The 11,183-nt window shown below is 40.4% G+C and overlaps 7 protein-coding genes across 8 annotated transcripts; 3 read left to right on the forward strand and 4 right to left on the reverse strand.

Moving 5' to 3' along the window:
• Positions 1-40: 40 nt before the first annotated feature.
• Positions 41-3,884, reverse strand: LOC117783285 (muskelin). 2 transcript variants are annotated; one of them, XM_034620613.1, is made up of 9 exons: positions 3,564-3,884; positions 2,970-3,182; positions 2,566-2,908; positions 1,770-2,504; positions 1,492-1,710; positions 1,114-1,433; positions 902-1,058; positions 720-842; positions 41-641 (listed from the first exon to the last, which is right to left on the reverse strand). In XM_034620613.1, the coding sequence occupies exons 1-9, from the start codon at positions 3,749-3,751 to the stop codon at positions 387-389; spliced, it is 2,553 nt and encodes an 850-aa protein (XP_034476504.1). In that variant the 5' UTR covers positions 3,752-3,884; the 3' UTR covers positions 41-386. The 2 variants fall into 2 exon arrangements, with proteins under 2 accessions (XP_034476504.1, XP_034476503.1); XM_034620612.1 differs by having other exon boundaries at positions 41-640; positions 710-842; positions 3,564-3,883.
• Positions 3,885-4,315: 431 nt separating this feature from the next.
• On the forward strand, positions 4,316-5,090 carry LOC117783733. The gene is made up of 3 exons (XM_034621277.1): positions 4,316-4,501; positions 4,573-4,749; positions 4,808-5,090. The coding sequence occupies exons 1-3, from the start codon at positions 4,316-4,318 to the stop codon at positions 4,991-4,993; spliced, it is 549 nt and encodes a 182-aa protein (XP_034477168.1). The 3' UTR covers positions 4,994-5,090.
• Positions 5,091-5,236: 146 nt separating this feature from the next.
• LOC117783241 (transcription elongation factor SPT4) lies at positions 5,237-5,899 on the forward strand. The gene is made up of 3 exons (XM_034620527.1): positions 5,237-5,396; positions 5,464-5,626; positions 5,686-5,899. Exons 1-3 carry the CDS (start codon positions 5,328-5,330, stop codon positions 5,802-5,804), a joined length of 351 nt encoding a protein of 116 aa, XP_034476418.1. The 5' UTR covers positions 5,237-5,327; the 3' UTR covers positions 5,805-5,899.
• Positions 5,814-7,107, reverse strand: LOC117783240 (mevalonate kinase). Its single transcript, XM_034620526.1, has one exon. The coding sequence runs from the start codon at positions 7,075-7,077 to the stop codon at positions 5,893-5,895; it is 1,185 nt and encodes a 394-aa protein (XP_034476417.1). The 5' UTR covers positions 7,078-7,107; the 3' UTR covers positions 5,814-5,892.
• Positions 7,108-7,230: 123 nt separating this feature from the next.
• LOC117783242 (uncharacterized bolA-like protein C8C9.11) lies at positions 7,231-7,866 on the reverse strand. Its single transcript, XM_034620529.1, has 2 exons — positions 7,615-7,866; positions 7,231-7,532 (listed from the first exon to the last, which is right to left on the reverse strand). The coding sequence occupies exons 1-2, from the start codon at positions 7,776-7,778 to the stop codon at positions 7,436-7,438; spliced, it is 261 nt and encodes an 86-aa protein (XP_034476420.1). The 5' UTR covers positions 7,779-7,866; the 3' UTR covers positions 7,231-7,435.
• Positions 7,867-8,181: 315 nt separating this feature from the next.
• LOC117783239 (probable nucleoporin Nup54) lies at positions 8,182-10,834 on the forward strand. Its single transcript, XM_034620525.1, has 5 exons — positions 8,182-8,378; positions 8,878-9,291; positions 9,350-9,716; positions 9,789-10,356; positions 10,420-10,834. The coding sequence occupies exons 1-5, from the start codon at positions 8,324-8,326 to the stop codon at positions 10,759-10,761; spliced, it is 1,746 nt and encodes a 581-aa protein (XP_034476416.1). The 5' UTR covers positions 8,182-8,323; the 3' UTR covers positions 10,762-10,834.
• On the reverse strand, positions 8,372-8,777 carry LOC117783243. Its single transcript, XM_034620530.1, has 2 exons — positions 8,656-8,777; positions 8,372-8,555 (listed from the first exon to the last, which is right to left on the reverse strand). The coding sequence occupies exons 1-2, from the start codon at positions 8,730-8,732 to the stop codon at positions 8,450-8,452; spliced, it is 183 nt and encodes a 60-aa protein (XP_034476421.1). The 5' UTR covers positions 8,733-8,777; the 3' UTR covers positions 8,372-8,449.
• Positions 10,835-11,183: the final 349 nt, after the last annotated feature.

Raw genomic sequence — 11,183 nt, forward strand, 5'->3', positions numbered from 1 at the left:
TTTTAAGATTAACAATCGAATAAAATAAAATTGTTATTCATTATGTGTAAACTTCTTTATTTCAAACTTATTTACATCTAAGCTAAAATTTAAATTTAACAAAATTTCACATATTTATGTTTATCGACTTAAGCGCTTGCATGTTGTAAAAATTAACTATCACAATGAAATTAGCTTTGTATTGCAGATGCCTCTAAATCAATTTAATTAGCACCTGCCAATAAACTTAACATTGGAAAACCAAAACGAAATTAAGGACGATTTGAGTATCACATTTACATTCAGCGTGTGCATCAATCAGATAACATTTCAAAATAATTAACATAAACATTGAGTAACTTAGATATAATGTCGTTTCGCCTATATATATACTTTATTTGGCACAATTAAATAACAACAAAATCGCTCAGATTGCGCTCTGGTTGTACCATGCTTACTGGCATTAGTTGCACCAATTTGTTGAAAAGAAAAGCGCGACGATTCAGTTGCTCACAAGTGGACTCGGTGCGTGCGCGTTTCGTGCACGACGAGCTACTAGGACTAGATGCAGTCTCGGATATCCCGGAAGTTGCAAGGCTTTCAGATGACTCCATAGATACATTTTCAGCTGATGGCAGTCCTATTACTTCTGTCAATTCATCTAAAAACATGAAAAAAAAAATTTGAATTCATAGACAATTAAATTTAGTGGAATTTATTAAGAGTTTACCCTTTGAGATCTCCTCAGTCGATGCTTCATATCCTTCAGTTCCAGCACACATCATGGGCGTACCTTTTGGACTCAGGGCAGAGTCTTGACAGATCTCATGAGACTTGAAGAGCAAAGAAGCCAACTTATGAAACTGCATATAATTGAAGTGTTAAACATTATTAAATACAATTATAATAATATAACAATTACCTTGTCTAGTTGCTCTGCATCGGTATGATCTATTACTTCAGATATGTGCTGCCTGAGATACTGCAAAGCTTTCAATGGATCTATGCGTACCATTTCTTCATAGCGCAGTTTGCGTATCAAATAGCGACAATGCTTCAATATTTCCTCGCGTTTAGGCCTACAATAAAAACCGGTTAATAAAATACAAGAGTAACACTCAAGCAGAAGCTTACTTTTCTAAATGGAGCAGCCAAAAGTCATCCAGTCTTAGTTGTTGATACTGAAATATGCCCGGATTACCACCAAAAAGATAATGCGTTTTGGCCAGCTCATCGTAGACCAGTTGATGTGCATATCGTGGACATGGCTCCAAAGAGCCATCACTCTTGTTAGTACCCAAAACATTAGCCTTATTAATGGAGTTAACATCCTGAGCACTATGACGGCAGTAATAGATGCGTGACCACCTGTGTGTGCGCAGTGAGTAGACCCAAAAGGAGTTTGAGGGCTCTACAGGATGTACATCACGTCGATCTTTAACCTTGTTGAGGCTCTGTGAAAGGTGTATAATTATACAGATAGTTGAAAATAGTGAGACATTTGGAACATACTGAGAATATGTAAATCTCATCGCGATCACAATCAATCGTAGCGCGTAGTGTGTAACCCGATGATGGCTCAAATTTGGCCTCCGAGGTGTTGATGTTGCCGTGATGTGAATGCTCTTTGTTAAGCACTGAAATGGACTGCGTATCCACGTCATAGGTTAGCAGCTCATCGAGATCTTCCTTGCCCCGCTGACCACCGTAAATATAAAGCTTGCGTTGTTTCTGCAAATGGTAAACATTATGAAAATAATATAAACTACGTATAAAGGCATTTTAATTACATTATGAAACACCATGCAGTGAGTTATGCGAGATTTAATGGACATAATATCCGCCTGAGCGGCGCTGGCATGATGACAATCCACAAGTATTTGTGTCCAGGTGTTTGTAGCAATATGATACGAGAACAGACCAGAATATTCCGGCTCAACCGACGATGTCGCGCTGCGTGGCGTTAGTATTTTACCACCGAAAACATAAACAGTTCGCTTGTCGGCATCGATACACATCTGGTGGTCATAGACAAGATGTGGACCACCCACTTGGCTAGTATCATCACAGATTTGCATCCAGTTGCGTGACCGGGTGTCGTACAGGTAAAAGTCACTCTTAATATAATCACTGGTGCGTATCGAGTTGTCCAGGTAACGACCCAGCATGAAAATATTTTCGCTTATCGGATCAAAGATCATCTTGTGACAGGAACGCGGCGAGGGTCCATTCGACAATTCAGATCGCTCACAGAGCAACGTCCATTCGTCTAGTTCAATGTTATAAGCCCACAAGTCGCTCAGATCTTGGTATCCATCCCAGCCACCATATAAATATATGAGACGCTTTTTGGCATCCACAACCAGCTGATGACCTCCACGGTTACCGGGTTTCAGCTCGCTTTCAGTGTATTTCATATGCCACGCATGCTTGTAGTCTTGCTTGTGCAAATACTCATCCATTAGGCCATCCTCAATGCAATCAGCAATGAAGAGTTCCGCCCTCTCGAAATGTCCTTGCACAACCTGTGAGAAAAATGAAAGGTTATAAAACATATAACAAGTTAAGTTCATAACTATAATTAACCAAATATTTATGCAATTCGCTAATAAGCGGATGCTCCAGTCGGACATTTGTCTGCTCCTGCAAGGCGCCAAAGGCTTTCATATATCCCTGCTGACGAAAGTGTTTCAGGCACAGTTTAATAATCTCAGTTTCTCGCAATGTATTGTAGCTCTTCATCCGGGCACATGTGTACATAGGATCATCCTGACCATGCAGCTCAATATACCAGATGCTGAAGTTGAAAGAAGGACCCCATGACAATAATGGCACTATTTTCAGATAAAGTATGGGCAGATTCTCAGAACCATCCTCAGTCATGCAGCGCAGATTAAATACTTCGGGTATATTGTCGTTTTTAAGGCCACTGTAAATAGATATTTATATATTTGATATGACATATCTATAAGAAATACTCGTAAACTTACCCTTCTAGCAGTAACACCATGTGATCATCTTCCAATCCACCAAATACACGAAATTTCTTAATGTTGCAGACGTGCGATTTCTCAAATTTACCAAATTTGATCTTCTTCACAATGGCGGGACGCTTGAGTTTCAGTGTAAGAAATTGTGGTGGGCTGTTTGTATAGGCGGACCAACGAGAGGTTTGATCGTTTGGACAGTCGACGAGTACGTTTCTGAAATTAGCATTGTGAATTTCAATTAAAATCAAGCGAAAACATTTTATCTGAAGATTTGATGCCCTTTCAGAGAATTTCAATTGAGATATAGTTCGATTTAATTTATATACTTAATAAGTAGCACATTTTCAAAGAAAACAATAGTTCGCTCTGTTAGGGTATTTAAAGAGTGTTGACATCGACAGCTGCGCAGCTGACAACAATTACGAAATGCTACTTTACAGAATTTATAATGGGCGGGACGCGTCTCCTATGCATATATATACTCTGCATGCGTGTGTGTGTTTATTCCTACACACATAAACACATCTTCATATGACATATAAGCATGTGAATATGTAATTACAGCTAAATTGGTCAATTCAACCGTTAACTTACTCAGGCAAATAGTTTGGCGAATAGCTGGAGTAACTGTAAACCTCGAAACTTAGGCGCTCCGAAAGCGTGAACGGTTTCTGCGAATTCGCTCCGGTTACGAGAGGTGGGGGCAGTGTACCGTATGAGATTGCCAGTGAGCCATTGGAGCTGTCCGTTGGACTGGAAGTAGTTGTTGTGGACGAAGACATCCTAGTATAGTATTTGAACACTTGTAGCGTTATAAATTGTATTAAGAGTTAGTAATCTAAGTTGTATTGCCGGCAATCCGAATAAAACAAAACAACAATTATCGTCCACTTCTAAAGTTAATAAATGCAATTCGCATTCAAACGCCGACAAATGGCTCAAATGTGAACTTAACGAAAGCGCTCCACACCGTGCACCACTAAGAGCTCCTCACTTAACGAATTATTATTAAATCGAAATGATTTTTAAATCCTTTTTTCAAAAGGGGACGCTTGCAAATGCTTAAAGCAATTATTTCGATATTCAAATACACAATTCATATTTGGATTTTACTGTGTTGTAACAAAAACACACAACTAATTACTAATGCTAATTACCTCTATCATTAAGCATAATTATATCAACAACAACAAATGCTAGTAATAATAATTGTGAGTGGTGAACAAAATGTATTTTTATTTGGATAATTGTCTATAGAATGTCAAGTAAAATGAATCTCGGTCGGTTTAAGCTAATGCTATTGATATTGCTCTGGGTGATTTATTGTGTATGTTTTAAAAATCCAAATGAAGTCATTAAGCGTACAAGAACCCTATTTTCAGGAAGGTGTTTACTACAAAATAAACAAAGTTGAATGCAATGGAAACCACAAATACTTTGCAAATATTTCGTGTGTTCTTAAGCCTATTAATTGGAAGCGGTCAATACTAAATGTTGACTGTGACATAATCGGAAAAATGGCAAATGCTAATGTAAGTTAAAAAAAAAACCCCTACCTATAGATTCTCAAATATTTATATATTTAAATTTAAAATCTTTTTAGGTGATAGTGGAGCCATTTTATCGAGACTCCAGCAACTTTTATAAGCCATTTAGTTTACAGATGCGTTATGACATCTGTCAACTTCTCGAGAAATCAAAACCCAATAATTTCCTGGAAAGATATGCGTTACATCATCTGAGAACACACACTAATATCAATCATAGTTGTCCATATACGGTAAGTTTGTCTATGGCACGAGTAAAGTTTATTTACCTTATGAAAATATAAATTTAAGGGTCACTTATATGCTCGTAACTTTACCTTGGATGAGGTGTCGCTCCCGCCGCTTCCAGTTCAACAATACAAAATTTCCTTTAACTTTACGCAAACAAATCCATCGACTTATTTAGGTAACGTATTACTTTATTTTGAATCCCGCGAGGACTATCGACAAAAGAAACCTAAACTGCACCGAAACTAAGAACCTAAGTGCCTTTGAATCATAAGTCATTTTGAGATTTATTGATGTAATTACTTTTTTAACTAGGTAATGGCTTGTTGTTTAATTTAAGTGATAATAAAAGAAACAGCCAGCATCGTATTTTTGTGGTATTTTTTTTAATTGGGAACAGCCCTATTATGTTTAAGAAGTGCAACGATAACAGGTACAGGTTGCCATACGTTAAAATAAACGGCAACTTTTTTTGCCAGGTGGCAGCGCCTGTCAAAAAACCAAACGATTTGACAACGCTACTTAAAAATAAAAATTCATTTTGCATCGGCGTGCTGTGTTATTTTAACTATTTAAATTAAAGATGTCCTTTGATGCGATTCCAAAAGATTTGCGTGGTCTACGTGCTTGTTTAGTTTGCTCCCTTGTTAAGGTAAGTGTTCAGAATTAGAAGTGTTACCACGTATACATTTTATTTCTGCCGCTCTTTTTATATATAGACTTTCGATCAATTTGAGAATGATGGCTGCGAGAATTGTGAGGAATTCTTGCGCATGAAGGGAAACAAGGACAACGTCTACGATCACACTAGTAACAATTTTGATGGAATTATCGCACTGACAACACCCAACGATTCCTGGGTGGCAAAATGGCAACGACTAGGTATTTGAATACTATTGAATTGTGTGTGCTTAAATGTATTAATTGAATTTTATTTTCAGCTCGCTTTACACGCGGCATCTATGCAATTTCTGTCTCGGGCACTTTGCCGAACTCCACACTGCGTGATATGAAGAATCGAGGCATAGTATTCAAGTCGAGGGACAGAAGTCAACGTTAACCATCAATATCAATATTGCGTATAAAATATTTATTTTAAGTAATAACAAAACCAATAGAATAAAATACAATTGTAAGCAATGAGCATATCAATCATCCAAGGAGCTGACACGCAATCCAACGCCTCCAGCTGTTGTCACATGCACACCGAAGCCAGCTCCCTCGAGTTCCTCCTTCAGCTTCCAGTAGACCTCGTTGCACTCGTAGTTCTCGGGCAGCAGGACAATGGCATAACCACCGGCTCCAGCACCCGTCAGCTTGGAGAAGAATCCACGCTTGAAGGCAATTGTGAATATTTGCTCCAGTTTTGGATGCGAGACGCCAATTGCCTTTAAGAGATCATTGTTGATCTGAAAGAGACGCTCCAGTTTCTCAAACTTTTGACTGTCATCCTGGGCATTGCCGAAGCTCTCGTAAAGCGGAATTGCCGAGCTCACCAGCTGCTCGCATGCCTGCCAAATGGCCTCGATTAGCTGCGGGAATTCCTCGGCCAAGTGACGCACTTTGGCCACAATGTCAGCGGTACTTCGACTGATGCGACTGTCGACAAGCAAAATGTTGAGCGGCTTTTGGATTTTCAACGCTTGAAAGCCTTGACCCTTGACGAAACGCAAAATGCCGCCATAGGTGCAAACTGTGTTATCCACGCCGGAAGGCGTGCCGTGATTTACACGTTCCGACTCATAAGCCCAATGCGAAATCAAGGCCAAGTTTTCATCCTGCAAGTAGCTGGATTGATCAAAGTGGCCGGCCATGATGAGAAAAGCGGTGGCCAAAGCAGCGCCATAGGATGCAGAGCTGCCGAGACCGGCGCCAACATTCAGCTCTGTATCAACTTGCACCTGGAAACCAGACTGCAGTGTCAACGAGGATTCACTGGGTGCAGTTAGTACAGCGCCAGCCAGCAGATAGTAGATAGATATAAAGGCGCGCTGTGTGTGCTGCTTGGGTGAACTATTGCCCCCAGTGCGTTCCAGCTGCTTGGCAACCTCTGCACGCACTTCCTCCATCAGCTTGGCAGTGCTCTCCGATTGATCGCCCGGATATTTGCTACGAAAGTTGGCCAGAAACGCATTGAACTCGTTTAGATCTATTTCTAAGGTGCAGTTGAGGGCATCCAGCTGGAAGCTGGCCACCTGGCTGTTCAATTGTGTGCGCAGTTGCAGCTTGGTGCCCAATCCCACGACAGCGGCCAGAGCGGGCTTCTGGTAAACAACAGCGTGCTCGCCATGTAGAATCACCTTGCCAGGGGAGTGAACCTGGAACTTTAGCATTGTTATTGTTTTTATTGTTGCTGCTTCCGTCACTTTTGTATCTCTTTGAAAATTTGAATATTTTATGTGGGTCACACAGCAGTTCAGCGAGGGGCGATGTTAAAGTTCTCGCTTTATTTCTTTTTGTATTATTATTATTTATGTTAAATTGTGTTTTATGTAATGTTGCGTGTTTATTGTAGCTCCGTTCATCGGCCGTTTCCCTTTCACTTTCTTTGTTCGACTGTTTTCGTTTTAGACTGGTTGGTTAGCTGGTTTTACTTATTTTACACATACATATACATACATACATGCAAAACATACATATGTATATGTACAGGTTTTGGGCTCCACGATGGCAACAGGTCACAGTTAGAGTCTACTGCGATTGCACTTTCTCCCACTCTTCGGGGGTGTATGACTTTTGTGAGAAAGCGTGTATTTCCTTTAGTTCTTCGGCAAGCGTTGAGTTAACCCTTTAAAATAAAATGTATACTCGCATTATTTACTGCAGACAAGCACTGAATTTAACTTTTCTTGTACTATATTTTTAATTACAATCTGTGCTTTTGCAGCAGCGACTTTCCCTCGAATACTTTAGACACGATGACTACACTGAATTTGCCACCACATCCGTCCGAATCGTCTGAGACCTGCACGTAGGTTGCTTCGAGCTTCTCTTTCAGCTTGTCTTCCAGATACTTTGCATTGTATTTACTCATTTTGTTTTTTTATATTTTTATTTTCAATAGAGGCTTTAGGTAAATTTTGCACTCTCTAGCGGAAAATTATCGACTTTACAAGATTACTTGACGAATGGTCTATGACGTCATAAATCGAAAAGATGCTTATATTATCAGGATGCACATGTATTTTTATTAAAATAATTAGCAGGGCTTTATAAAGACTATTTGTGTAATGTAAGTAATATTACAGAATATTCACACTCTTGGAGTTATTTCTCACTTTGTTTTGTTATAATTAACTTTTTTTGTGACGTCACGAAAGCAACCTTCACTTACATTCCATGTGCAATAAGTATCGCATTAAATATATCGCTTTTGAAATCTATCGATATTTACTTAAAATACTTATTTATCGTGACTCGCTCATTCCTAAAGCATCTATTGTGCATACGAAGGAAGCGCCAAAATTTTACGTATTTATTTTGTTATTTTTATCAATTAAATAAACAACGTATAAAGTACAATAACGCGCAACGGAGAAAAGGTGCAAGTAGATTCGTGAGCTTAGGAACTGTACGGTCATGTCCTTCTTTGGTGGCAACACATCGCTAGGTGCGACAAGCACGCCGGCTAAACGTGAGTATATTCCGCAATCCTCAGGTGTTGTTGGGATGAGAACAGCATGCTTTAAATTATAATTAGTTCGATCAAGCCCTTTTTGCCAAGTAGCGTTGCGTTCCAGCGTTTGAAGGCAACGTTAGAAGCTTCTTTGCATCGTGTACACTTTTCACGCGAATTTCCTTTGGATTAATGCTGAAATTGAAGGCAAGCTTGAGAATTTTGAAGGTAGCAGAATCTATGGTGGTTTTTATGCAGTCTGAGAGAAGTAATTCTAGTCGAAGATAAAACTCACGCCTTTATGTGTATAACATAGCCAATGTAGGCCACAAATGCCATTAGTAAAACTAATAATATAACCAGCAGCAACATTGTTTTAAAGTCAGAAACAACTGCTGTTGTGCAGCATCCACATTAAACTAAAGCTTGAAATTCAATATACCCGTCTCTAACACTGATAAGATCAGCGGAAGCTTACCAAATGCTGACCCCTTTCTGTTATCTCTTCTGTTGACAGCGGGCGGCATGTTTGGTTCATCATTTGGAGCGACAACTGCAGCTGCTGCGCCGGCGTTTGGGGCGCAAACCGGAGCTGCTGCGCCGGCTTTTGGTAGTGGCATGTCTGCTCCAGCGTTTGGCTCTGCACCCACACCTTTTGGCGCCGCTACAAGTACTGCACCCACTTCTACGCTGGGTGGCGGCTTTGGTGGCTTCGGCGGAATGGCAGCAACAAGCCAACCCAGTTTATTTGGAGCACCTGCTGTTAGCGCAGCGCCTCCAGCATTTAGTGGTTTCGGGCAGTTGCCAACCACTAGCAATGCGCCAGCAAGTGGATTCGGTGGCTTTGGTACAACAACGACATCAGCGCCAGCATTTGGTGGCTTCGGCGCCAGTCAATCAACAGCATTTGGCGGTGGCACCTTTGGATCAGGTAATTTCCTTATAAAAATGTCTCCTGTAAAATGACTTATATCGAATATTAATTACAGCTTTTGGAAAACCGGCTGCGGCGACAGTAACACCTGGTTTTGGTGGTTTCGGTGGGACAAATTTTATGCTTGGACAGCCACAGCAGCAACCAGTTCCCATATCGGCAGATGAGGCGTTTGCCCAGTCTATTTTGAATGTCTCCATTTTTGGCGATGAGCGCGACAACATTGTGGCCAAGTGGAACTATCTGCAGGCCATGTGGGGCACCGGCAAACTCTTTTACTCCCAAAGTGCGGCGCCTGTGGACATAACGCAGGAGAATTATTTATGCCGTTTCAAGGCAATCGGTTACAGTCGCATGCCTGGCAAGGATAATAAATTGGGACTGGTTGCACTTAATTTCGATCGAGACTTGGCCACAATTAAGTTAGTAGCAACAAAGCTTTAGAGTTTTAAATTATACTTATTTTAAATGTATTATTGTTAATACACTTTCAGGACACAGCAGCAACAGATTATACAAACGCTGCACAGCTTGATGGGCAGTAAGCCAAACATTTTGGTCCACATCGAAGTACTCAAGGAGCTGGAAAACAAAAAGTGTCAAATGGTCATTTATGTGGAAGAGAAACAGCAGCTAACGCACGGACCAAACGACAGCAAACGAATACTTGCCACCGAGCTGGCCAGTTATTTGGGCCAGGCAAATGTAAAGCCACAGTTGACCAATTTGGGCATAACAGAAGCATTAGCTCTTACACTGCCCGATGAAGACCAATTGAAAGAGTATCTAGAGAATCCACCAAGAAGTGTCGATCCACGCATGTGGCGTCAGGCAAATTTGGATAATCCGGATCCCAGTCAATTTATACCGGTGCCCATGATTGGTTTCAGCGATCTGAAATGGCGCGTTAAGTGCCAGGAGCAGGAAACGGATACGCATGCGCTGTACATGAAAAAGGTGGAGGGTGAATTACAGGAGTTGCGTCGACGACACGCCTCAGCCACAGCCAAAATACTGGAGCACAAGCGCAAATTAGCTGAAATGAGCCATCGCATACTAAGAGTAGGCTTTAAATTAGTAGTTAATTTAAATACAAAATGATTAACAAACAATTGTATTTTTCAGATCGTTGTAAAGCAGGAATGCACACGCAAGGTGGGCAGCACATTGACACCTGAAGAGGAGGCGCTTCGCACTAAGCTACAAAATATGCAGGCTGTTGTCTCGGCGCCCACACAGTTCAAGGGACGACTCAGTGAACTGCTTTCCCAGATTCGCATGCAGCGAAATCAATTTGCCAGCAATGGAAGCAATGAATACGCCATCGACAAGAATGCCGAGGATGAGATGAAGACCATACTGACCATGCAACAGCGAGCCATGGAAGTATTAAAAGAAACTGTTAACAAGGACCTGGAAGCGCTCGATATTATAATAAAAGGTTTGCCCGAATTACAGCAAACATGATCGCCCATTCGCTTTGTAACGAAATTATGTAGTTGTTTGTCCAATATAGAGTCAATGAACAAGATGTAATCGTTACAATTTTTATATTTTTCTTTTGGTTTTGTTTATTGCTGCTGTCACCGGTCTAGTATTTCCTGTAGCTTGAACTTGCACTTTTACGGCAGACATGAGAAAATATAACAAATGTTTGTATGCTGGCGTGATAACAATCGAAACGAGTTCACATACATGCTGCGAAAATTGTGTGAACGACGTTTTTATACGCTTGGAATTATAGTCGTAAATTTAAAAATTATTGTTAACTTGTCTCATTTTTATTATTAAAGATTATTGTCGGGCTGATACAGTTGGAGGTTCGAAACCAGTGGAAATGAAACGCAATTGAAATTGAATGAAATCAACTTAAACTTGTCGATTTAACA

This window comes from Drosophila innubila, assembly GCF_004354385.1.
Source record: "Drosophila innubila isolate TH190305 chromosome 2R unlocalized genomic scaffold, UK_Dinn_1.0 1_C_2R, whole genome shotgun sequence".
NCBI classification, from domain to species: Eukaryota; Metazoa; Arthropoda; class Insecta; order Diptera; family Drosophilidae; genus Drosophila; species Drosophila innubila.